The 27,174-nt window shown below is 41.2% G+C and overlaps 1 protein-coding gene across 2 annotated transcripts; it reads right to left on the reverse strand.

Annotated features, from left to right (window-relative positions):
- Positions 1–294: 294 nt before the first annotated feature.
- Positions 295–25,806, reverse strand: LOC106093491 (histone-lysine N-methyltransferase 2D). 2 transcript variants are annotated; one of them, XM_013260554.2, is made up of 7 exons: positions 25,387–25,806; positions 18,665–20,938; positions 16,497–17,591; positions 10,488–12,507; positions 7,964–9,679; positions 1,790–2,012; positions 295–1,726 (listed from the first exon to the last, which is right to left on the reverse strand). In XM_013260554.2, exons 1-7 carry the CDS (start codon positions 25,459–25,461, stop codon positions 1,105–1,107), a joined length of 8,025 nt encoding a protein of 2,674 aa, XP_013116008.2. In that variant the 5' UTR covers positions 25,462–25,806; the 3' UTR covers positions 295–1,104. The 2 variants fall into 2 exon arrangements, with proteins under 2 accessions (XP_013116008.2, XP_059225701.1); XM_059369718.1 differs by lacking the exon at positions 7,964–9,679.
- Positions 25,807–27,174: the final 1,368 nt, after the last annotated feature.

A 27,174-nucleotide genomic window follows, 5' to 3' on the forward strand; every position in this document is an offset into this window, starting at 1 on the left:
TAAAGCACAGCTTGCCAATATCGGGGCCTAAGTTACAGTGCTTTAAGCGCTCTAGCAATAGATCGCGATATTGTTCGAAAGGGGCGAATAAAGAAACCCCCACCTTAAGGAACCGCCTGTTTTATTCTTCAAAGCCTTGACTGTTCGCAAAAAGGGACATGTTCCCCGACAAGGCTGGTAGGAATAGTGTCATAATAGTGCCTATTTAAAAAAAAAATTAAAAAGCTCTAAGAGAGAACTAATCTCACTAGAAGAAAAAACAAATTTTGTGTAAATTATGGATTTTTGTTTTTTTTTGTTTGATTATTTTTTTTTAAATAAGTACAAACTTTAGATGTAACTTAAACAAATCATTTCATTCTAAATTTCTAAATGAGCATCTAATCGTATACAACAAAATTTATATGAAAAGTTACTTAAAGACCAGATGGTTAATATTCATAAGCCTGGCGTTAGCAGGGGGATGGATATGAAAATTAAAAAAAAAAATTATTCAAAAAAAATTATTTTTTTAATAATTCCTTTTAACAAGATAATGTTTATCTTCTTTTTAAGCATTTTATAGGCTAATATTAATAATATTTCTTGGGTATGAATGTGAATTCGGTATAAAATTTTAGAAATCTATACTTCTTTATACAATGAGAAAAAAGGTGATTATGTAAATACGCGTTCTTAACCCTAGACTATTGTTCTTTTATAAGTTCTAAGCTATATGTTTCTTGTTCTTAAAAAACCATGTTAAAACTTTGTGGGACTTATATATAAGTATGTATTTATAAGTATGTACATGGGACTCGAGAGGTCTCATGACCCATAATTGGAGACTTAAGTTTTTTCTTTAGGAATTTAAGCCAATTTAAGAAAACAAATCAAGGGTTGCTTGTGGTGTTTTGTGTACTTAGCCGATTAGAGCCAGGCTAACTTCTTTTTAAAATGTATATATACAATGTGGCCATTTGAACTGTCTATACTTTTTATAGTATTTACAATAACTCAAAAGCTTTGAAAGCTTTCTTCCTCCAATAGGGATTCCTCAAACTCAAGAAACTTTTGAAACTCATCATACATCTCTTCGGTATCACTTGGTCCTTTCAGCAAAGGCTATTTAGATGTTTTAATAACACCACCACTCACACCGCTATAATTGTTATTATTATTGCTATACAAATATGGTATTATATTGGGTTCAATTTCCAACGTTTGCTTCAATATCGAACTCATTACAAATTCTGTTGAGACAATGGGACATTTGGGATTGCCGAAACGTGTCAAATCCACACATAAATGCATATCATTGGGACAAGTTACAATTATATAAGAATTAGGCGATTGTCCCTGTATCTCAGCTATGGATTGGGCAGTTCGTCGTTTTTCCTCTACCTTGCCGCCAGACGATTCGATCATACGTACAATTTCAGATCGTGCAGGGAAAACATCGGGTGTCACAAAGAAATATCGGCCGGCAAATAGACTTGAACGTATTGTCGATTGTAGCACAATATCTATGTGGAACTTGAGATTTTCATCTACCGGTATGTAGTGTATACGATATGGATCTGGGGGCAGAAATTTGCCAGCTTTAGCACTTTCCACCAGCCACTGGGATTTAAGGACATAGTCCACATGGCAAACAGCTTGTATCAGCTTGCAGGTACGACTTTCGCGTGTCATCACAAGGTATGTAGCATCGGCAGGATTATCCACCACAATGCCACCCAGAGAACTGAAAGGAATAAAATATTTATGTAGTTTTCCTTTCTTAATTCAAAGGGCTTTTTATACTTACTGCACAGCCCTTTTTAGTGGATCTGGATCGGCAACTTGTGAGAAAATAACTTTGGGCGGCTTAGCTGTTTGCGGGTCTCCCACGCAGAGTATGGTTTTAGGTAATTCTTCTTGATATGGCGATATTTTTTGGCGTTTCGCTTTTTCATAATAAGAATCAGCTAAAAAGCGTTTGACTCGTTCATGAGCCTCCTGGGTTAAATTTATGGGAGCCTTCCAGGCAGCTAAAATAAAAAAAAATTAAAAATGTTAAAATATCGAACCCTATAAAACGTAATTGTTTTAATGTCTTTTTCAACCATCAAAGAAAAACAATTGTTTATGAACAATTCCATTAAGGAACAGGGGCACACTTCTCACATATCAATGAATGATGTCCGGTTTATGTTTAGGCCACACCTCTTTGTGGAGAAGTTTTTACGTGGCAAATAATTACCTTCCAAATGTGTCGCCAGCATTAGGAGGAAGTAAAAACCACTGAAAAATTTTTTCTGATGTTCTCGCTAGGATTCGAACCCCGGTGTTCAGCGTCATAGGCGACATGCTAAGCTCTGTGCTACGAAGGCCTCCTTACAGGCTCAAAAACCGCTGAACCTATTTACGGTAGATTGTGTAGGTTGGTCTGGAAGCAGCAAAAACGCAAAAAAATTGCTTCGGGTATATTTTCAAACCTTTCGTTTTAAGGTTTGAAATCACTTCCGTTTACTCTGACTGGATAGAATTTTTTTTGTAAAGTATGTATCCAAACTTTTGCTTGGCAAGGGTTGCAAGTATTTAGGCCAAGAAAATCTTTCGTTTTGCGTTTTCGAAAACCGGAACAGGCCTGTGTATAATTTTGGAGGTATCCGTCCCGCCTATGAAGCGGGACGGACTCTACCCTACCCTACCAACAGCACCACCCAAAATCGAAAGTAGACCTATTGGCACAATATGGCTATTAAATGAAAGGTATTGGAGAGTAGAATAGGAATATGGTATGGTAAATTTGATTCGAAGTACAAACAGACATATAAGGCGTTCATGTCAATATGGAACTCAAATGAAAGGTATTCAGGAGTAGATAACGAATATGACATTAAAATGTGGCCAAGTATAGAGGATCGTCCAAAACACCTCCCTAAGAGGACCATGTGGAGCACACATTTAATATCCACTTTCGGAACCAAGTATCAGGTGGCCCGCCCCTGCTCCCTTATTAACCCCAAATAGGACTGCCCATTTACTGAGCATGTCAATATGGGCCTCAAATAAGAGAGTAGAGCACGAATCTGATATCTTAGTAGTGCTTATTGACATTTGTCTTAAATCTTTGGATGTCAAAGTGGGTGGGAAAAACATTAGCCGGAAGTCGATTCCGCATACGAACGGTTCGAGCAAAATAAGATTTCTCTCTATAATGCATTGTGCGGTCCGCTGGCCAATCAATTACAAACGGGTGTGAGTTCCTGGAATGTCTAGTATCCCTGACATACATGCTTACATCAGGAATAAGAAGACGAATATCAGACGACCACACACCACGAAAGTACCAATAGAACAGCGCCAAACAACCCACACTGCGACGATGATGAAGGGGGGCAATAGAGTTGGTTATCCCATTGTCCCCAATCAACGCCAGCGCTCTCCTCTGTACACGGTCCAGTGGCTCCAGGGATGATTTTGAAGCTCCAGCCCATTTATGTGAGTTGTACTCCATTTTCGGCCTTATGAGAGTGGTGTAGATGTTAAGAAAATCAGACGGAGTGAAGTAATTCTTATACAGTTTAAGAAAGCAAACACTTGAATGCTTCTTTCGACACTTCAAATAAAGGGTGATTTTTTTGAGGTTAGGATTTTCATGCATTAGTATTTGACAGATCACGTGGGATTTCAGACATGGTGTCAAAGAGAAAGATGCTCAGTATGCTTTGACATTTCATCATGAATAGACTTACTAACGAGCAACGCTTGCAAATTATTGAATTTTATTACCAAAATCAGTGTTCGGTTCGAAATGTGTTCATTCACCGTAACGTTGCGTCCAACAGCATCTTTGAAAAAATACGGTCCAATGATTCCACCAGCGTACAAACCACACCAAACAGTGCATTTTTCGGGATGCATGGGCAGTTCTTGAACGGCTTCTGGTTGCTCTTCACTCCAAATGCGGCAATTTTGCTTATTTACGTAGCCATTCAACCAGAAATGAGCCTCATCGCTGAACACATGAATGAACACATTTCGAACCGAACACTGATTTTGGTAATAAAATTCAATGATTTGCAAGCGTTGCTCGTTAGTAAGTCTATTCATGATGAAATGTCAAAGCATACTGAGCATCTTTCTCTTTGACACCATGTCTGAAATCCCACGTGATCTGTCAAATACTAATGCATGAAAATCCTAACCTCAAAAAAATCACCCTTTACATGTTTAGTCCAACGGACATCACTTTGTATTTTCATGGCCAGAACATCAAAAGCTTCTGATTGCTCAACATCTACACAGTTGGTAGACAAAGATGATCGTAATGGGTCAGCGAATCGTTTGTGTGACCAGCAGCACTTCCGTGCATTCAAATCTACTCGATAGAAATGGCCAGCAAATCCTGGCAGAGTGTATCGTCCATAACCCGCCTCTTGTCCGCAATCTTTCGAAGACTCGGCCTATGGACGAATGAGTACGAATGACAGAGATTACTGCCATCCGCAAATGAGTAGATCGGATTCGAAGTCTGACTCAACAGATCGTTGATGAAAATAAGAAAAAGAGAAAGAGAAAGAACAGAGCCCTGGGGTACACCTGCGGTCAATTTATGCTCATTGGATGAGAACCCATCTATAACGGCTCGAATAATGCGATCTCTGAGAAAGCTCGAAATAAATCGAACGACGCCATTACCGACACCAAATGCGACAAGTTTTGATAGTAGTGCACCGTTTTAGACCCTCTTTAATGCCTAGGAGATATCCAGAGCCACAACCTTACTCTCACCAAACTGGTGGATTGAGCGACGCCAACGTTCCGACAGAAGTGCCATGAGGTCGCCCGTAGAGCGACTTTGAGAACCCTTTTATCTCCACGAGTACGAAAAAAAAATATGGCGCAAGACGCCAGATACATTTTCGATTGAGGGGAGTGGTTGATTGCTATCCGGCAGGGAAGAGTACCCTGCAAATATATCAGCCAACAGGTTAGCCATATCAACCAGGTCAGTGAACATTTGATTAACCTTAACAAGAGTTGGAATAGATGAAGAACTACCCGGAACTCTTTTCACGAACGACGAAAAGCTCTTACTTTCTCGTGTAGAAGCGCCAGTTCCTGAATGCCACCTCTTGCGATCTGACAGCTCCTCTGCCTGTCTGGTTAAACCAACTTTTGTCGTCTGACTTCGCCGTTATAGTCTTAACGGGAATAAATGTCCTCATTCCATTTAAAATTATCCTCTCAATCATTTCAGCAGTAGTATTTAAATCGTCATTTAGAAAACATAGTTTCCAATTAAAATGCTGAAAGAATCCATTGAGCTCAGCCCAACGTGCTTTTTCGTATACAAATATTGCCCGCTTCGGGACTGGGGAGGAAGCAGTACGAAGAGCAGAATACGAAATAGATGCTGAAACAATGCCGTGATCGGAGTTACCAAGAGGTGCAAGAGTATTAACTTCATACTTCAGAGTGTGAAGTTAAAAAAAAGGCCAAGAGTATTATTTTGGTGACCTTGGACACATGCGATATGTGTCGGTTCGTTCACTAGTTGCGCCAAACCATTGTGCGCAGCGAAAAGCTCAACGTATTGGCTCTCGTATGACTCGAACTGGAAAGCCAGGAGGAGTTGCGGACATTGAAATCCCCAGTGACAACGATTTCACTGCCCGGAAAATCCTCCAAAATATTTGTAATGGAATCAGAAAGGGCATCAAAGCCGTTCATGGAAGCCCCCCTTTATGAGTTTGGACTTCTATATAAAAATCCGAAGTGCAGTATATGCGATCCAATCCCGAATTTAACCCAAAGAGAGTTAAATTCAGGATTCTGTGAGTCCAGGTGTTGTCGACGTACATATACCACGACCCCTCTGTGTGAAATAAAAAGAGACAGAGTGTGGTACCCAGGGATGTGAAAATCCTGTGGATCTGGATCTGAATCCTCACGCACCTGGGTCTCACAAAGAGCTAGAATGTTAGGACAGTGAAAATGAATATGTGCATGCACCGTAAAGAAATTCGCCCTCAACCCTCGTATATTGGCCGAATGTATTTTAAAACCACCCATCATTTGAACAACCAGAAGAAAAGAGAACAAAAGCAAACACTAATGTGTTAGAAGGAAAACAAACTCGTTCACTCCTCACCTTTGAATAGAGAGTGAAACAAGGCACAGCGGAGATAGAACGAAAAGTTTTCATTTACTGACTCAACAGAATTTGCACTAAAAATCACCAGATTTTTAACTCTAAGGTAGTAATTTTTTTTTTAAGTTTTCGCGGCCGTCAACTCCATTCAAAGAACACCAAAAGTTCATTGCCAAATGTTTTAGAAACAGTGACGGGCATTCCTAGAAAAAAAAAAAACAAGGGGCTAATTTCAGTCAGGCCGAATCTTGGGTATGCACCTCCATAGATTCTGCCAAACATTTGCACGCATTAACTCCGTTTTTATTTGAGTCATCTTAAAAAAAAATCAGCTCAGTTAATGATTAGGGTTTCAAGGACCTCAAGAAGTCATATCCGTGGATCATTATGTAATGGGGTATATCTTTGTATTAACGTACATTTAGCGTAGAATTCAGATCGGGGTTTCGGTTTATATAGGAGCATTATCTGTTTTGTTTATTGACCCATTTTGGCGGAGTTTGTTGGCTCAAGAAGACATTCGTGTTATTGGTGTATGTGGGAGCTACATCTATTTCTGCACCTACATTGGCCATATTTGAGGCTTTAAGAATCTCAAGAAGTCAAACCGAAGCATCATTTTATTTTGAAGCTATACATAAGTATGAGGAGGCCACCGTAGCGCAGAGGTTAGCATGTCCGCCTATGACGCTAAACGCCTGGGTTCGAATTCTGGCGAGACCAGATCAGAAAAATTTTTCAGCGGTGGTTTTCCCCTCCTAATGCTGGCAACATTTCTGAGGTACTATGTCATGTAAAGCTTATCTCCAAAGAGGTGTCGCACTGCGCCACGCCGTTCGGACTCGACTATAAAAAGGAGGATCTTTATCATTGAGCTTAAATTTAAATCGGACTGCACTCTTTAATATGTGAGAAGTTTGCTCCTGTTCCTTAGTGGAATGTTCATGGGCAAAATTTGCATTGCATTTGCATAAGTATGAACCGATTTGGCTAATTTTCTGTAGTCCCGTCGGAACAGCATGAGACTCAAATGTTAGTTCTTTGTGAGTAGAGTACGAATCTGATATTATTATTTGAGGCCAAGAGTCTGTGGGATGATATCCCTACCCCCGAAAACCCCTCCAACAGGACATGGATCGATCGGACCCCCTAATGGAAGGTCTTTGTGAGTTGAGAACGAATCGCAATTAAATGTCAGAAACGAAGTATCTGAGGGGTCTCTCCAGTGGAGTACGAATCTAGCTCTGGGCAGCAGCTTGAAAATATTTAAAGGACAATAATGTTCAAATCTATTTTGGGGTGTAGTGCACATGGTCAAAAGAGTTGTGCTCGTAAGTTGTGGTGACAGTCGTGAATCACGTGATTCGTGGGTGCGATCCAAATTCAATCATGATCAAGACAGTAATCAAAACTCATAAGAAAATCCCAACTCACGAGAAATACCACGGCGAATTTTAGTTTTTTTATTTACTTGCTCAATTATTAGCCAATTGCTAAAACCTTAGTTGACTTATTTTAGCAATTTTTTTCGTAAACCACGATTTTCTCGTGAGTTCCTTGTGAGTGTCCCGTGTGTCATGATTTTCTCTTTTCATTCTTATCCACATCAAGATAGGTTCTACAGGACTACAATGTCAATAAAATATTGACAAAGTTTTTTGTAGAATCAGCATTTTCCCAAAATTTTCTAAAGAAATAAAACTTAAAAATTTAAATTTTTACAAAAATCAAAAATCGAAATATGTGAAACCAAAAAATTCACACTAAAAGGTTTGCTAGTTTTCCTAAAATACAAGAATGTTTACCCCACTTCCTTCTCCTCCCCGGTTTCCTACTTACCCATGAGATGGGGTACCAATCCATAGTCTATGCGAAATGGTGCCTGTATATTGTATTGCTGGTATTTTTGATTCTCATACTGCGACATATAGCTTAAGTTTCCCATTGTTATGTCACTTAGCCACAGCGAATTCACCGTAGGAATATTCCATTCTTTGGCCGCGCTATACATTTCACCTTCCAGTTTCTTACACAACAAGACAGTGTTCATTTTCGAAAGGTATGATGTGTAGATGGCCCCACACTCTTGTACCATTTGTTTGATTCGAGGCTCCTCTTCAGGCTCATAGCCATTTGAGGCTATTATGTGCCTCTCCAGGGGTTTCTGATGACCAAATTGACTAGGGAAGGGCAGGTGTAAAGGTTGCCAAGGTGGCAAAAGTTGTTTCTTCAGACATATGTCGCTTAACCAGTAGGCTGTGATACAACGTTTGGATTCGCGCAGGGCTTGCATGACAACACCATGCCGCTGGGTGCGACACAAAACATGAGTAACACGCGGACAATAGATTTTCTCAATATCACCTCCGAATTGGCGTATGGTTTCCATCCATATGGGCAACTCTTCGCCATCAGTCTCTTCATACTCTTCGACAATGTAGAAGGTGCAACCGACTAGAAACATATCTTGGGGCAATTTCAAATTGGGATTATGGCCATAGTATTGGGGTCTTTGTGGTATGGGGATTTGGGTAACACGTCCTTGCTGGATATAACCAGCGGGAGTCATAACTCCGGGACCATGTAATTGCCCAGGAGCTGCTACAATCTGCTGCTGTACTGTACCACCACCGGCAGTCACCACCAGCTGTTGTTGAACAATTTGCTGCGGTTGTCCTGGTACACCAGCGGCTATAATATTGTTGGCAGCTACTGGACCAGCTACACCACCACCCGTTGACATTTGTGTCTGTAGCATGGGTCTACGCATTTGCTGTACCTGTTGCTGTTGTTGTTGCTGCTGCTGTTGTTGCTGTTGTAAGAGTAGTAATTCCTGCTGGCTACGGACTACACCCACAACACCACCACCAGGAGCAGCAACACCAACTTGCTGGTTCACAATCTGATTGGGGCCTGCACCAGGAACCGAGGGAGGAGGGACTTGCTGCTGCATTGTGGCATTATGCTGTTGGGTCATCATGCGTAAGGTGCCAGCCGCACTGGCTTCAACGGTTTGCTGTTGCTGTTGTTGTCCTGCAATCACAGTGCCACCTGATTGTACAGTATTCAGCATGCCTGGAGGTAATTGTTGCTGGCTCATTATTAACTGATGTTGTTGTGGTGTTTGTTGTTGCTGTTGCTGCAATTGCTGATGTTGCTGTGGACCAGCCACTACAACTTGCGTTTGTTGTATAATCTGAGGTTGTTGTTGTTGTTGTTGTTGGACCATTTGTTGTTGCTGTTGCTGCATTTGATTCGCATTGTGCTCCGTTGGCATTTGCATTAAAGTTTGTTGTTGTGCCATTGCTGATGAAGCCGTCTGCACCACACCCACTCCTCCGCCAACAATCGTCGGTCCCACTTGCGGCTGTTGTTGTTGTTGCTGCTGCACTCTATTACTCAACATCTTGACCAAGGCAGTTTTGGTGTTAAGATGCGGCATATTGACCTGTTGCGGTTGCATTTGCGTTGCCTCGTTGGGTGCGGCCTGATTTGCCATTACCACAGTCTGGGCCGATGAACTTGATGTTAGATTGCCTTGTGAACCTTGTATTGCTATGAAATTGAAAAGAAAGATATTCATTAAAGGCCACACACAAAAGACTAGGCAACTTCTTATATGGCCATGAAAATTGCACTTTCACTGCAGGAATCTGGTTTTTAGGGCGACTGGAGTAAATTGAGACAGTAATAAAGCTAACAACGGTTTGGAAAACTGAAATAAACTTAGGAAGCCGGATATCATTTTGCTGTCATAATCACTCCTGATCGACAGGCCGGGAACAACGGGTTTATACACCCCAAAAAAACGACTATCGATTTTCACTGACCGATGAAGAATGGATCCGAATTCGCAGATTTCCTTGAACTACAGGCTGACGGTGCAAATCACAACCTATATCGACAATCAGGAGCAACCAAAAAAGTTAATGCAGGGAAAAAAGACGCAAAATTAACTAGCAGGAAGGCTTCTGGTATTTAGTTTCCAGCCACAGAGCATGGAATAGGTCTCCTACTTTTTGGATAATCTCCAGATTTGAATATGAACAAGTTTTACAGCCCAGCATGATACAAAGGCTGGCGATCGTGGTGCTATTGGTAAGGCCAATGATAGCAGAATACTCCATAGAACTCTCCCAAATCTGAAGACTAAACCCGGGTTTTCTCCACTTATTTTAATCATCGGACAAAACAGGTCTTAAAAAGTCTATTCACTCTAAGCTAGTTTTTTTCCCATAACGAGTCCTTTATCCTATGGTACCATTGTCTAGTGGACTTGACACATTGAAGATTCATTGAAACTTCTCAAAAAAAAAAACATTGGGGCTAATAGAAATTAACAAAAATTTATGAAAAATCTTACCTTGTCCAACCTGTTGTTGTATACTTTGCCCCATCTGATTGGTTACGACAACAGATTGTTGTTGCGGTTGCTGAATGATGGTCTGCTGCTCTATGACTTGACCACCAGGGCCCGTGATTACCTGCACCGTTTGTTGGCCGGGTTTTTGTGCTACCATTTGCTGCTGCTGCTGCTGTTGTTGTTGTTGAAGTTGAACCCGCAATTGTTGTCTTTGGAGAAGCTGATTGGGATCATTGGGGTTGAAGACTTGCTGCTGCTGTATTTGCTGTTGGCTTATATTGACTGGTGTACCGCCCGCAGTAATTTGTTGCTGTGCGGTTATTGGTGTAAGGCCAGGCGCTCGATTAGCCGTTCTGACCACTACCTGGCGTTGCTGCTGTTGCAACCATTGCATTTGTTGTTGTTGCGTCAGTCCCGCTGGCATTTGACTTTGTACTATAATGTGTTGTGTGGTGGGACCAGCAGGTCGCGGTGTTGTACCCAAGGCACTGGCTACGACATTTGGCGCCCCGGGTCGTGGCTGATAGGCCACTTGTTGCCGCAGCATTACCCTTTGTTTGGTTTGCTGCAATTTTGATATGTACTCGGCTTTCTTGATGGGATCCAATGACATAAAATGGGCATGGGTTTTGTCATCGAGTTGTATAAGTTGCCTTTGCGGTTGTTGAGGCTGGGCTCCGCCGGGTGGAGGTAAACCGGGTTGTTGTTGCCATTGGCCACCAGCTGGTCGCACGGTTCGTATAAATTGATGCTGCTGCTGAGGCTGTTGTTGAGGTATAATTTGTTGTATTTGAGATTGTTGTCCTTGAAGCGGGGATTGGAGGCCGGTGACGGAACCTGGTGTACCAGGTTGTTGTGCCGGACTTTGTGGAGACCAATGGGATTGTTGCTGTTGTTGTTGTTGTTGTGGCGATCCCCCTTGTTGTATGATAATCTGCTGCTGCTGTCCCATTTGCTGTTGTTGCTGCTGCTGCTGAGGCGATTGTGGTGGTGGAGTTTGTTGAGGTATTTGTTGTTGCTGTTGTATGAGCACGGTTTGTTGTAGAGCTGTAGGTTGTTGTTGTTGTTGTAATATAATTTGTTGCTGATGTGTGGGCGATTGTGGTATTTGCTGTTGACTATCTAAGAGTTGCTGCTGCTGTTGTTGCTGCTGTTGTTGAACTAGAATTTGCTGCTGAGTATGTTGATGCTGCTGCTGAGGACTTGGACTTTGCAAAATTGTTTGTGTCCCCGCCAATATATGCTGCTGTGGTATAGTGGTTTGCTGTATTATTATTTGTTGTTGTTGTTGTTGGCCAGAATGTTGGGGACTACCTTGTTGCAGTATCTGTTGTTGGACAATCTGTTGAGAGGGCTGATTTTGACCCACAACTATGGCGTTTCCTTGCTGCTGTTGTATTTGTGACTTTTGTTGAAATTGCAGTTGTTGTTGTTGTTGTTGCTGTTGCAGGTATTGCAGCCTTTGAGGATTATTTATTATCTGTTGGTTGATAACAATTTGTTGTTGTTGATGACCTGCCTGCTGTTGCTGTTGTGGCGAGGCATTTGGACCTACAACTTGATGTTGTTGTAACAGAATACGTTGCTGTTGTTGTGGTGATTGCAACAGATTGCCTTCTACATCCATAATTTGTTGTTGTGGCTGTTGCTGCTGCTGTACCAAGGTATGCTGCTGTCTTTGAGCATAAATAGGTGGTTGCTGTTGTTTCATCATTTGCTGTGGACTCTGGGCAATTTGTTGGATAATTTGAGTTTGTTGTTGGCCCAATACTTGTTGAATTTGTTGTCCACCTGTCTGTTGCTGTTGTTGTTGTGGTTGTTGCTGCTGTTGTTGTTGTTGTATTGGTGTAACATTCGTTTGATTAACAATGATGAAATTCTGATTTTGTTGATTCTGTTGCAAGATTTTCTGTTGTTGCTGAGCACTCAATTGATTGAATTGTTGTTGACTTATAATATATTTGGGCTTATTCGGCGTTCCGGTAGCCACCTGAGAACCACCACCACCTGCGCTAAGGACCTGGGGATTTCAAAAAAATTACAAAAGTTTAAAAAATAAATGCGATTTTTTTTTTGATAAAACCTGTTTGGATGTTAATTTTTAAAAAAAAAGTTTTCAAAATTAGATTTTCATGATCATTTGGCGCAAATCGGTACATAACCTGATATAGCTGGCATATAAACCGTTCTGGGATCTTGACTTCTTGAGCCTCTAGAGGGCGCAATTCCGATTTGGCTGAAAATTTGTACAACGGCTTCTCTCATGACCTTCAACATACGTGTCTTATATGGTCTGAATGGATCAATAGCTTGATACAGCTCCCATATAAACCTATCACCCGATTTTGCTTCTTGAACTGAAATTCTTATCCGAATGAACTGACTTCTATTGGATTGCCCAAAAAGTAATTGTCGGTAATATAGTAGTAATATAGTCGGCGTTGACAAATTTTTTCAACGGCTTGTGACTCTGTAATTGCATTCTTTCTTCTGTCAGTTATCAGCTGTTATTTTTAGCTTGCTTTAGCAAAAAAAGTACGCAAAATTTTGCTTGCATTTGTTTGTTTGGCGTCAATTTTAATATGGGTACCACATGTATTGAAAGATATTCATTTAATAAACCGAATCAACGCTTGTGATATGCACCTTAAACGCAATGAATTCGATACGTTTTTAAAACGAATCATAACTGGAGATGAAAAATTGATTGTTTACAACAACGTTAGTCGAAAACGATCATGGTCCAAGCATGGTGAACCAGCTCAAACCACTTCAAAGGCTGATATCCACCAAAAGAAGGTTATGCTGTCTGTTTGGTGGGATTGGAAGGGTGTGGTGTATTTTGAGCTGCTTCCAAGGAACCAAACGATTAATTCGGATGTTTAATGTCAACAGTTGGACAAATTGAATACAGCCATCAAGGAGAAGCGACCAGAATTGGTCAATCGTAAAGGTGTCATATTCCACCAGGACAATGCTAGACCGCACACATCTTTGGTCACTCGCCAAAAACTGAGTGAGCTTGGCTGGGAACTTTTGATGCATCCACCATATAGCCCTGACCTTGCACCATCAGACTACCATTTATTTCGATCTTTGCAGAACTCCTTAAATGGTAAAACTTTCGGCAATGATGAGGCTATAAAATCGCACTTGGTTCAGTTTTTTGCAGATAAAGGCCGGAAGTTCTATGAGCGTGGAATACTAAATTTGCCAGGAAGATGGCAAAAGGTTATCGAACAAAATGGCAATTATATATTTGATTAAATTTCATGCTAAATTTTATTAAAAATTCATTTACTTTCTTTTAAAAAATCCGCAATTACTTTTTAGGCAACCCAATACAATGTTCAGCATTCATTTTTGGTCAAAATCGGACTATAACTTGATATAGCTCCAATAGCATAACAGTTCTAATTCAGTATTCTTTGTTTGCCTAAAAAGAGATACCGCGCATAGAACTCGACAAATGCGATTCTTGGTGGAGGGTATACAAGATTCGGCCCGGCCGAACTTAGCACTTACTTTTTATACCCTCCACTATAGGATGGGGGGTATACTAATTTCGTCATTCTGATTGTAACTACTCGAAATATTCGTCTGAGACCCCATAAAGTATATATATTCTTGATCGTTGTGAAATTTTATGTCGGTCTAGCCATGTCCGTCCGTCTGTCCGTCGAAAGCACGCTAACTTCCGAAGGAGTGAAGCTAGCCGCTTGAAATTTTACACAAATACTTCTTATTAGTGTAGGTCGGTTGGTATTGTAAATGGGCCATATCGGTCCATGTTTTGATATAGCTGCCATATAAACCGATCTTGGTTCTTGACTTCTTGAGCCTCTAGAGTGCGCAATTCTTATCCGATTGGAATGAAATTTTGCACGTCGTGTTTTGTTATGATATCCAACAACTGTGCCAAGTATGGTTCAAATCGGTCCTTAACCTGATATAGCTGCCATATAAATCGATCTGGAGTCTCGACTTCTTGAGCCTCTAGAGTGCGCAATTCTTATCCGATTGGAATGAAATTGTGCACGACGTGTTTTGTTGTGATATCCAACAACTGTGCCAACTATGGTTCAAATCGGTCCATAACCGGATATAGCTGCCATATAAACCGATCTTGGGTCTTGACTTCTTGAGCCTCTGGAGGGCGCAATTCTTATCCAATTTGAATGTAGTATTTTGTTATGATATCCAACAACTGTGCCATGTATGGTTCAAATCGGTTCATAACCTGATATAACTGTCATATAAACAGATCTGGGGACTTGACTTCTTGAGCTTCTAGAGGGCGCAATTCCTATCCGATTTGGCTGAAATTTTGCAAGACGTTTTTTATTGTTACTTTCAACAACTATGTCAAATAAGGTACAAGTCGGTTCATAACCAGATATAGCTGCCATATAAACCGATCTGGGATCTTGACTTCTTGAGCCTCTAGAGGTCGCAATTATTCTCCGATTTGCCTGAAATTTTGTACGACGGATTCTCTCATGACCATTAACATACGTGTTTATTATGGTCTGAATCGGTCTATAGCCCGATACAGCTCCCATACAAATCCATCTTTCTAATTTACTTCTTGAGGCCACAAAGGGCGCAATTCTTATTCGAATTGGCTGACATTTTACACAGGTCTCTTAACATATAATTTAATTGTGGTCCAAACCGGACTATATCTTGATATCGCTCTAATAGCAGAGCAAATCTTTTCTAATTTCATTTTTTTGCCTAAAAAGAGATGCCGGGATAAGAACTCGACAAATGCGATCCATGGTGGAGGGTATATAAGATTCGGCCGGGCCGAACTTAGCACGCTTTTACTTGTTTTTTATAAAATTTTAATTTTTAGAAATTTTTCTTCCATTTTCCATATTTTGTTCCAAACTTATTCGGTCTGGAAATAATTCATACAATCGAATATTGTCCGGCTGCAGACCATAGGATAATCTGTTTCTCTTATAAATAGAGCACAGAGCACCCTTGTTTTTTTAAAGTTAGGCAAAAAAAAGTGTTTTTTTTCATTGTAATGGTAGTTGACTGGTTTCCTAGATAGCGATTTTGTTTGTTTTCATTGAATGATTGGTTTTGTTTCTTCGACCTTTTTATTATACGAAAAATGAGTAAAAATTTATCAGAAGCTCGATGAATTTCTACTTATTTTTCAATTTTTGTTTTCATGAAATTTTTTTAAATCGATTTTTATGAACAAAATTGAAATTCATTTCTATGCGCTTCTTTAGTTTGGTCACAAAATTTCATTTTGTTGTTGGTTTAACCAGCTTAGACCAATGTGTTTTTATTTCAAAACAAAACAACAAAAACACTTTAAAGAGTCTCAACATTTGTGGTGTGTTAAATGTATCAAGGGGCGGGTTGCAGTGATCGCGATTTCGGCCTTTGCCTCGTCAGACTGCTATGCCACCAAAAGATTACATGCTTCCACCCACTCACTAATTAGTGAGCAGTGCAATGGTAGAAGCATGCCCTCTGAATGAAATGCTGGGTCTTGTTATTCAACCTCTTCTTAGCTTTGTGTGTGTTTTTGATGTTAGATGTCTTTTTGAAGAGATGTTGTTTAACTTTCTCTTACTGCGCTATAGAAAGAGGTTGAATAACAAGACCCAGCATTTCATTCATTGGCCTTTGCCAGGGGCCTCGTCAGACTGCTATGCCACCAAAAGATTACATGCTTGCATCCACTCACTAATTAGTGAGCAGTGCAATGGTAGAAGCATGCCCTCTGAATGAAATGCTGGGTCTTGTTATTCAACCTCTAGAGATATCATCGGTTCTCACGATATCATCGATTCTCAACTGTTTTTATATAACCAAATAGAAGGATATTTTTATGAAAATTTTAAAAAATTGTTGAACTGTTACAAAAATTCGATTTTTATAAAAGTTTTAGGAAAAATCGATTTCATAAAAATTTTTGAAAATTTATATTAAAAAAAAAATAAATTATTTCATACAACATTTTTTAGAAGTTTGGGTTTATACCTGTTGCACGTGTTGCTGCTGAGGTTGTTGTTGCGAATTTTGAAGTTGCTGTTGCAGTTGCACTTGTCTTTGCTGTAACAATTGTTGCTGCTGAGGCGATTGAAAATTGCTTGCTTGTGCTGGTTGTATGGTTTGTTGAATAATGCGTACACCCCCGGGTCCGGTTACGGTTGTTATACTCTGCGGTTGCTGTTGTTGTTGTTGCTGTACTTGCTGTGGTTGAGACTGCAACTGTTGTTGCTGCTGCTGCTGTTGGTTTTGGGGTTGCATCAATTGTTGTTGCATAATTAGCTGTTGCTGCTGCTGTTGTTGTTGCTGATGTTGAGGCGATGTTCCGGTAAATTGCAATTGTTGTTGCTGATTTGGTGATTGTTGAATTACTTGTGGTTGTTGTTGTTGTTGTTGCTGCTGCTGCTGCTGTTGAATTGTTTGCTGCTGATTGGTTATAATGGTTTGCTGGGTTGTTTGATGTTGGGGTGATACCAAACCAGTTTTTTGTTGTATTATTTGCTGTTGCTGTGCCTGTTGTTGCTGCTGCTGTTGTTGTAATTGCAACATTTGTTTTTGCTGTTGCTGCAGCATATGACTTTGTATGATTTGTTGGCCCTGGGTGGTGGCTGTGTTTATGACCTGCCTTTGACCAGTGCTAACACCACTATTATTGCCCGGAGCAACCTGCTGTGGTTGTTGCTGAGTTTGAGCTTGGGTTTGGGTTGGCTGCTGTTGTGGTTGTTGTTGTTGTTGCTGCTGTAGTTGCTGCTGCTGTAGTTGCTGCTGCTGCTGTTGCTGCTGCAGCTGTTGTTGTTTTAATTGTTGCGTTCGCATTATTAAAGATTCATGATTAGGACTTGGGGCTGATCGACTCAGAATCTGAGCCACCTGCACTGGATCGGTAGGATCTATGGGCTTTTGATTTGATATCATTTTCGATTGTTGTTGGTGCATTATGGGAGATGGTGGAGCCGAGGGTGAAGCCCTATGCTGAGGCGATTGCTGCTGCTGTTGCTGTTGTTGCTGTTGCTGCATTTGTTGCATTTGCAGTTGAACCCTTTGCGGTTGCTGGAAAGGTTGTGGCGACATCATGTGCTGCGGCGACTATAAAATAACATAAAAAATTATTTTTTTTTTAATTACATTTTTTTGTAAATTTCTTAAAATTTATTTTTCTTAAAAATTTTCCTTAAATTTAGTGAGAAATTTTTTTACACGGTATAGAAGTGGGCCTTGCAAAAGGGCTGCATGCGGACTGAGACTTCTGCAGGGAATTCCAGAAAAAGTAAAAAATCGCTATTAAGAGCGCTACATCTATCAGTTTTTCGGAATCGATGAAGGGAGTGAATGAGCCCTCAAGGTTCTACATGTTGCTCTCCAAGCACCTAAAACACTTGAAAATGTACTAAGAGATGACAGAACTTGGACGGAGTCTAACTCTGAGACTTTCAATCTACTGGATGCGACGCACTTTCATGGATGCTCCGACTTACTCGGATGGTGCAACACATTTCCCAGGCACTATCCTTGTTCAATCCCATGGCAGCCGGTTGTCCGTGTTTGAGAATATGATAACAGACCGGAAGATAGTCTGGGTGATAAATTACTTTGAACAAACAATATAGGGTATTATAGTGCAGAACCTTATGCCATACGACTGCTTGAATTGATTTATAGCATTTTGCTTGACTATGTGTCGACAGGATGACAGGCTCAATGACAACTTATCGACCAAATAGTCTCTTAAGGGATAAATGTCTTCATTTTAGCAGCCTTCTTCGAAATAGAATGGGATTTTGCCAACATGAGGTTGGCGCACATGCATGACTCTCTTGTGGACATAACGATTCCTCTCCGTCCCGGTAATTTGATTCAATATAAAGGTGAAAAACGGGATTGTTAGCACATTAAAAGGGGAACTCAACTACCAGGAATCGAAAGACATAGCCTTCCCCACACTCTACTAACTATTCGTGGGCAGACGAAATTCGGCAAGCGGGTTAATGTATACCACCTACCCACGAAAAGTAAGGAGAACTTGGGTTTCTGAAATGCTATTACTTTCAACACAAACTCCCAATGGAATAAAAAAAATAAGCCCAAAAAAAATTCCTTTTTTCCTTTTCTCAAAAATACTCTTCAAAGCCTACCTTCAAGAGAATTTTGTAGTAACGTACCTGTTGCTGCTGACGCTGTTGCTGTGACGTTTGTCGCACCTGCTGCCTCAACTGTTGCTGCTGTTGTTGGGGTGCAACCATTGCAGGACCTGGGGACTGAGGCGGAGGTGGTGGAGTCATTTGTGGTGCGGGTGATTGCAATTGACGGGGGGAACGAGGTGGCATCATAGTTCCCGATGTTCCCGTGTTCGTATTAGTTGGCGTAGTACTTAATGAGGGTGATGGTGCTTGGGGAGCAGGAGATGAAATTTGGTGAACACGTGGTGATTGCTGTTGTTGCATTTGTTGTTGTTGTTGTTGCTGCTGCTGTTGATGTTGTATCTGTTGTTGCAATTGCTGTTGCTGTTGCATTAACTGCTGCTGTTTGTGTTGTATTTGCCTTTGCAAAGCCTGTTGGTTGGGTGTCAAACTCTGACCACTTTGTATTAGTTGTTGCAATTGCATTTGTTGTTGTTGTAGTATTTGTTGCTGTTGTAGAATATGCTGAAGGAGCATCTGTGGTGACATGGTTACTGTTTGCTGCTGTGGCTGTGGCTGAGGCTGAGGTTGTTGTGACGCTGTTTGCGGTTGTTGCATATTGGACTGCATCTGAGGGGCAGATATCTGCTGCTGTGGTTGCGTAGATGGTGACATTTGTATTTGGGAAATGTGTTGTGGCGATTGTCCTGCCATTTGTTGAGATGTTTGAGGCTGTGGGGTAGTTGAAGGTGTACGAGGTGGGGCTTGTGGTGTCTGCCTGCCACTTCCAGGCTGTGGTGTCCTCGGTGGCTGTGGAGTACCGGTGGGAGTGGGTGTTCTGGAATCAGGATTTGAGGAAGTGGGTGTTCTAGGTGGTTGTATTAACTGTTGCTGCAACTGCATACTTTGTTGCTGCTGCATGCTTTGTTGCACATTGGAAGACTGCAACTGCTGCTGTTGTTGTTGTTGCTGCTGAATATTATGCGGTATTATTTTTTGTTGCAGAATAATTTGTTGAGTAGCTCCAACAGCACCGCCGGCAGTGGTAATGGCACTGGTTGTTGAAGCTGAGGGAGAGGAAATAATTTGTTGCTGCTGCTGTTGTTGTTGTTGCTGTAAAATTTGTTGCTGCTGGAGTATTTGTTGTTGCTGGCTTATATTACGGGGTCTTACGAAAACTATTTGCGATTGTTGTTGCTGGTGGTGTGCTTGCTGGGGAGCAATTGGTGGCTGCTGTTGCTGCTGCATTTGCTGTTGTTGTAAATTATTTGTCTGCAATGCAGTATCCATTGCCATATTACCGCTTCCCCCAAAAGGTGATGTAGATGGAGGCACTTCATTTTTAGGAGTAGTGGGAGTGGAAGATGCTGGTGTGTTCATTGCTGACGATGACGGTGAAGGCGATGGTATAAGGCTTGGCTGTGTTTGCTGTTGTTGCTGTTGGAGTTGTTGCTGTGATTGCTGTTGCAGGGCAGCTGCAGCTTGCAACTGTGACTTAATATTGGCTATACTTTGGGCAGCATCGAGTGCATTGACTGAGGACGGCTCTGTTGACTTATCCATTAGAGCATCATCATCAAATTCTAATATATTTGATAAAGTCTGTTCCACAGTCTGTGTGGAAGAAGAAGATTCCACTGATTGTGGTGCAACTGTAACCGGCGGTGGAGGAGGTGGAGGCGTTGGCACCGCAGATACCTCTTGAGCCTGTACTGGCAGCTGCTGCGGAGTTGGTGCCGTTTGGGGTTTACTAACCATTGCATTGGACTGCACATTGGACGAAGTGGAAGTTTGTGCCGAAGTTAGCTTTGGCCTTTCAACCACCTTCAACAGTCTCGGATGATATTGCTCAACTGGCAAAAGTTTCTTTTGTTTCAAACATTCCACTACCCAATCTGGAGTTACAATATTAATGGCACCCTTGGGCAAGGCGCTTGCTTTCGTATACACTGGACCACCGGTTAAGCCTGATATTAAATGGGTATTTTTGCCATTGAAATGGGGTGTAACTTGTGCGCCATGATAAGTCAACATGGCATACAGGCGTTTTCGATCTTTCGGCGACACATTTACTATGGCCACAGACATATTCTTCATTAGGCGTTTTGCACTGGGATCAAAGGGAGCAGTAGAAGCTAAACGTCCCAATTTAACACTATGTATTATCCATTTTTCCGTAACCGGTATAACATTGTATAGATCTAAATTCATAACCAATTCAACATCTGAGTAATTGGGAGCACATATTAGATGGGTAACCATATCGGAAACATAGAACTTTGCCTGGGCACCGCCATTTTTAAGCAATGCTTCAATCTGAAAAAGGTAGTAGATGAAAAAATTAAAAGTGTCTAAGGGATAAGTTTGAGAAAAGTTTTTATATGACGTTTATTCTCCAAAGATATTCAAAGTACTTTTTCAGAAAATTGATATATCTTCACTTCCAAATGACCACGAACTGCTAAAGAAGTTGGCACATCGTAAATGCCTAGATAGTTGTGGTGGAAGGCCACAGTAACGCAGAGGTTGGCATGCCCGCCTATGAAGCTGAACGTCTGGGTTCGGTTATTCCCTCTTATTGCTGGCGACATTTATGAGGCACTATGCCATGCATAGAAGCGATGTAAAGAGGGTTCGCACCGCGGCACGCCGTTCGGACTCGGCTATAAAAAGGAGGTCCCTTATCGTTGAGCTTATATTTAAATCGGTCAGCACTCATTGATTTGTGAGAAGTTTGCACCTGTTCATTAATTGAATGTTTATGACAAATTTGCATTTTTGCACTTCGATAGTTGTTGCTGTTATTGATGTAGCCACATGTGGAGGTGGCGTTCCTCGGCAATCTCCTGTAGGTGAGCAAGCTCGATTCATTGGTTATATAAAGGCGCCAATAACTCGCCTTGTAATATCGAGCATCACAGGCTCTCAGTATTTGTGCAAGAACCGGTGCCGCCCAGTCTCTCACTGAGACTCTCTGCTCGACACCGCTGGTTATCCGCGACTGCCCTTGCAGCTACTCCGAATGGAGCATTGTACTATCCGCAACCTGAGGACGCGCCCGATAGCTCGCAAATAAGCTTCTCGCGACAGCAATGAACAGCACGCAGATCGGACCTCAATGTTCCAGCATGTGTTGTAGTTGTTGTAGAAGTGTGCTGTGTTCTACCTTTCGTCTACTTGATTCTGTCGAATATCCAGATCCAGGAACGGTGCTATTAAGGTGGGGAGCATCCAGAGGGATCTAGTTCTGAGACGAGTGGGTTTGACTGGGAAGTTAAACAGGAGACCTGTGGTTCCAGGTAACAATCAGGACACAGATCCTGCACATTGGCATCAAATCTTGATCTATAGGAATTGAGGCGGCTGCATCTGCCGGATCGTAATTGAGCCAGAACTACTCTAATTTGCCGGGGGATGTCAATTTCTTCAGCTGCAATGGGAGGCGGTCGTTCTCCAAGGCCCACATTCACCCGGTAGCGGAGGTGTAGCAGCTCGACAGACATTTCCATTGCATCCACTGATCTCCTGAGTGACGTATCCTGGCAAGCCGCTATTTCTTTGGAATCAGACCACCTCCCCATAATTCTAACCATCGACCGACCATCCGACTTCATAACAAAGTGCGGCGGTCGAATACCCCAATTGCGGCCCAATTTCCCGGCACAGGCAGTGGTACTCGCAGACGAGCGTGAAGGAATTCGTTGTACGGACCCCACTAACCCCAAAATCATCGAGCTGAATCTGGAAATAAACAGGGTAGGCAACGAAAATAAGCGGTATTTGTTGCTGGAACACTTGGAGCAATGCAACTTAGGCACCGGTCTAGGCAAGCAGGGGTCTACTCTAAAGTCACTCTAGAACCCTGGTAGACGGGATGGCAAAACCTCAGTCACTTTTGGCGACGTAACCGTGACTATTCCGCAGAGAGGTGGTTCAACCGTCAATTTATTGTGCATCCCGAGAATGACAGGGCATGGAGGAGAGCCATTCATCATATCCGTGGTTTTCGAGCCGATATTCAGCCATCACCATTTACCGTGGGCGAAGTTGCAAATTTCATCCGTGGCGCCAAATCATCCAAGGCGTTGGGCTCCGACGGAATCTCTATATTGATGCTGAAGAATCTGGACTCATCTAGAGTTGAGTACCTGTCTCTGAACACTCTTATAGTTCCCGATGTCTGAAAAATGGGTAGAGTGATCCCGCTACTGAAGTCTGGAAAAGACCCGAGTTTGGGGGAGTCGTACGGACCGATCTCGCTTCTCTCCCCCGTAGCAAAGACGCCTAAGGCTTTACTCCTCCCAAGCCTTGTAGGAGAATTTCCATTCGCCGAGCATCAGCATGGATTTCGAAGACTGCTTTGCATGCCATCACCGCATTCAGTTGCATCTTAAGAAATGGACCTCCCCCGGCATACCAGAGTAGTTTTGGCTCAATTGCGACTGCGCAGGCTGCAGGTGTTGGTTAGCTTTGTCCTTTTGAACTCGTCGATCTTGACTCGAAGACCTTTGCAATTCGATTGCAGAATGATACACTTCCGGACACTGGCCCGGCAATATGGTTTGGATTTGCCTGGGTAAACTTTATTGTCCTTTCGAAACTTGGAGCTAACGTTGTACTTAGCCAAAGTCTGGTTCCTAAGGTCATTACCTCGGAGAGAATGCCATGTAACGCACATTAGCTACACAGCAGGCGGACGCCCGGCACGGGATAGCTGTGAGCTCCACACAGGCTGGAACATTGAGCTCCAATTTGTGTAGTGTTCATGGCTGTCCCGAGCAGCTTAGCTGCTAGCTACCGGGCGCGTCCACAGTTTGCGGATAGTGGAATACTCCATACGGAGTTGCTGCACCAGCAATCGCGGACAATCAGCGGTATCGAGCGTAGTCTCAGTGAGAGGGCGGACGGCACCGGCTCTTGCACAAATACGGAGTGCCCATGATGCTCGATATGACAAGGCGTGCTTTGGTGCATTTAAATGACCAATGGTCGTCTTGTTCCCGCGACGGTCAGTCCTTTGGACTGGAACGAGCATGCTCACCTACAGGAGCTTGACGAGGTTCGCCACCTCCACATGAAAATGTGGCTACAACAACAACAACAGTAGGCGACCGACTTTAGGCCTATCATTTGAGACACAAATACCAACCGTCCCAACAAGGCAAGATGGAGATATTGGTCTTATCGTTGTCTAAATATTTTGTATACAAGAAAGAACTTAAAAGCGTACGATTTGCAAGGTAAAGGGTATAGGGTTTGTTGGTATTAGCGATTATATCGATGGCAATTTATGGGTCGATTATAGATTGCAACTCAACTACAGTTGCGTTGCCAGGAGATAAAACCTTGATATAAAAATTAGTATAACGTTGGATTTTTTTGTCAAGTGCTCTTAATATAGGTGTTTTTAACATTCAGCTACTAAGTAAATTTAAAAAAAAAAGTATGCAGTTCAATGAAGAAATGGAAATTTTTTATTACAAATTTGGACTTTGGCAACGCAACAGAAGTTGGGTTGCTATCCATAATCGGCCCCTTAAAAACATCTGAAGTACATATTACGCTTCTATTACACGATCAGACATATCATATGAACTGTCACTTTCTGTATTCATAAAGGTGCCATCAGACGATAAGACATGTCATATGACATGTCACTTTCTGTATTTATAAGACTTGCCTTATTTGATTAAATTAAAGCGCGCTCTATTCGTATTCAACGTACGAATACGAATAGAGCGCGCTCTAATCGGCATGTGTTCTCATATGTATTGTACTTTTTTTATAGACATGTCGGGATTACTGTAGACATATATCTAAACGTATGTTCAATGAAATAACAGCTCGATTTAATCGAAAAAGTTGCATATTTATTCCAAAATCCATTTGTCATATTACATTTTTCGTACGTATCACACAATGTGTACAACTTTCAGAGTTGCTGTTTTTGAAATTACATATGTGTGAAATTACGTTGTGTACAATTTCCTGAGTTGCTGTTTTGGAAATTGCATACGACATGTCTTATAGTCTAATGGCAGCTTAAGACTTGTCGTATGTACATCATATACAAATAAATCGATATGTTTTATAGACATGTGTCTACATTTATATTTGTTTAAATAAAAGCTCGCTTTAATCGAAAAAGTTGCATATTTATTCCAATATCCATTTGTCGTATTAAAATTTCGTATATATCACACGAGGTGTACGAATTTCAGAGTTGCAACTTTGGAAATTACATATGACATGTCTGAGGCCACCGTAGCGCAGAGGTTAGCATGTCCGCCTATAACGCTGAATGCCTGGGTTCGAATCCTGGCGAGACCATCGGAAAAATTTTTCAGCGGTGGTTTTCCCCTCCTAGTGCTGGCAACATTTGTGAGGTACTATGCCATGTAAAACTTCTTTCCAAAGAGATGTCGCACTGCCCCATTGGTAAATTTCCAAATACGGGTCTTGTTTGTCCTCACGGAAAAAATAATAATAAGCCTTTACAAAGCAATATAAATTAAATGATTGTATATTTCATTTTAAATGATTCTTTTTCAATATTTTAAGACAATTCACAATATTCTATTTATTTGTTGTTTCCGCAGCCCTATGTTGCCCTTAAACAATTCTGTCACCATATAACACAGAACTCTGACAACTTTCTGTCTATTGTCAAAATAAGCGCCTTTTCTATTTCTCCCTCTCCTTTTTTTGCCACCATATCAAAACTTTTTCCACAAAAGAGGGGGCGGGGTAAAGAAAACACCTACCTCATCATCCAAATTACCAGCTACAAAATAGCGAATATTTGCAAACAAATTATCACTTATTTTTAAGTTCTCCATGATTTTTCATTACAAATTCATCAAAATAATTTGGAAGAATGAAACAGTTTGGCGTGTAGCGTTTTCCTTTGTTTTTTTTCACTTTTGGTTGTGTTAGTGGTGTGGTGCCGGACGACGACAATCCAACAAGCAGCAACCAGACCAGCGAAACGGACTAAACTAAATTCACTTTTTACTGTACTTTTACACAACTATTTCAAACTAAATCCATGTATAATTAACAAAAGGTGCACTTTTTAAACATTTTCACATGATTTTATTGTTTTTAACCTATCAAATTGGAGATTTTTAACAAAATCATAAAATGTGAAAACTATGTCAACGAAACGAAAAAAGAACGCCACAATTAAGGACAGAGAGCGAAGCCGAGCCAATATCAGACGACGGTACGCCGCCGACGACTAATTTTGTTTGAATCAAACCGACGCCGTTTTCATCGGCTCGTGCACATGACATACTCACCCAAGATATTGTATATTTATTTACAGGTAGTGGCAGTTGCCCAACAACAAAATATTGAGTGCACATATATCAAAATCAATGATTAGTACAACTCTGATTTTGAGTATGTTACTAGATCGCGCCATTTTTCGTTGTTTGTGTGTGTTATAGTTCTTAACTATAATACACACACACAACCAAAACTCGTTGACAGATAGTGAACCTCGTGAGAAAAAATTTACTTTGCGGCTTACTTTACACTACCTGGTAATTATGTCATGCACCCACCCAAGACAAATTCATTAACAGCTAGTGGCAGTTGCCCAACAACAATGTTTTAAGTGCACTATCTATCAAAATCAGTGATTAGTGCAACTCTGATTTTCTGTATGTAACTAGTTCGTGCCATTTGTCATTGCTTATGTGCGTATGGCTCTTAACTACAATATAATACACACACAACCAAAACTCGTTGACAGATAGTGCACTTTGCAAGAAAAAATTGTACTCAACTGTTTACGGCACACTACCTGTTAATTATGTCGTGATACCCACCAGGACATGACATTATTACCAGGTAGTGTACCGTAAACAGCTGCGTACAATTTTTTCTCGCCTAGTGCCAAGATATATTCATTAACAGGTAGTGGCAGTTGTGGTACCTAAATATAATACACACGCAAAAACCAAAACTTATTGACAGATAGTGTACTTTGCGAGAAAAAAATTTTACTCAGCTGTTTACAGTACCCAACCTGGTAATTATGTCATGGTCTAGTGCACTATCTTTCAATGAGTTTTGGGTTTGTGTGTGTATTACAGTTAAGAACCATACACACACAAGCAACGAAAAATGGCGCGAATTTGTAACATACTCAAAATCAGAGTTGCACTAATCACTGATTTTGACATATAGTGCACGATATTTTGTTGTTCGGCAACTGCCAATACCTATAAATTAATATATCTTGGTTTTACCTACATGCCACTTTTCAGACCTCTAGCTCCATCTGCACAGAAAGTATAAAATGGTATCAATTGCGGTACTAAACGTACGTTTCCTCCCTTTACCAGAAACATTTTCCATTATTTCTTTTCGCCCTTATCCTATTAAAGAAGCCCTGTTAAAAAGTTTACCCATTTCGTTCCGTTTGGTACTTTTTTATTACGTAAATGTACAAACTTCCCAAAACTCTTATAGTCACCCAATTAAGGTTGCATAGTTAGTGTATCTAAGTTCCAAAATTTAGAGCTCCAGCTCAATTTACAAAC

The sequence above is a fragment of the Stomoxys calcitrans genome, chromosome 1, assembly GCF_963082655.1.
Source record: "Stomoxys calcitrans chromosome 1, idStoCalc2.1, whole genome shotgun sequence".
NCBI classification, from domain to species: domain Eukaryota; kingdom Metazoa; phylum Arthropoda; class Insecta; order Diptera; family Muscidae; genus Stomoxys; species Stomoxys calcitrans.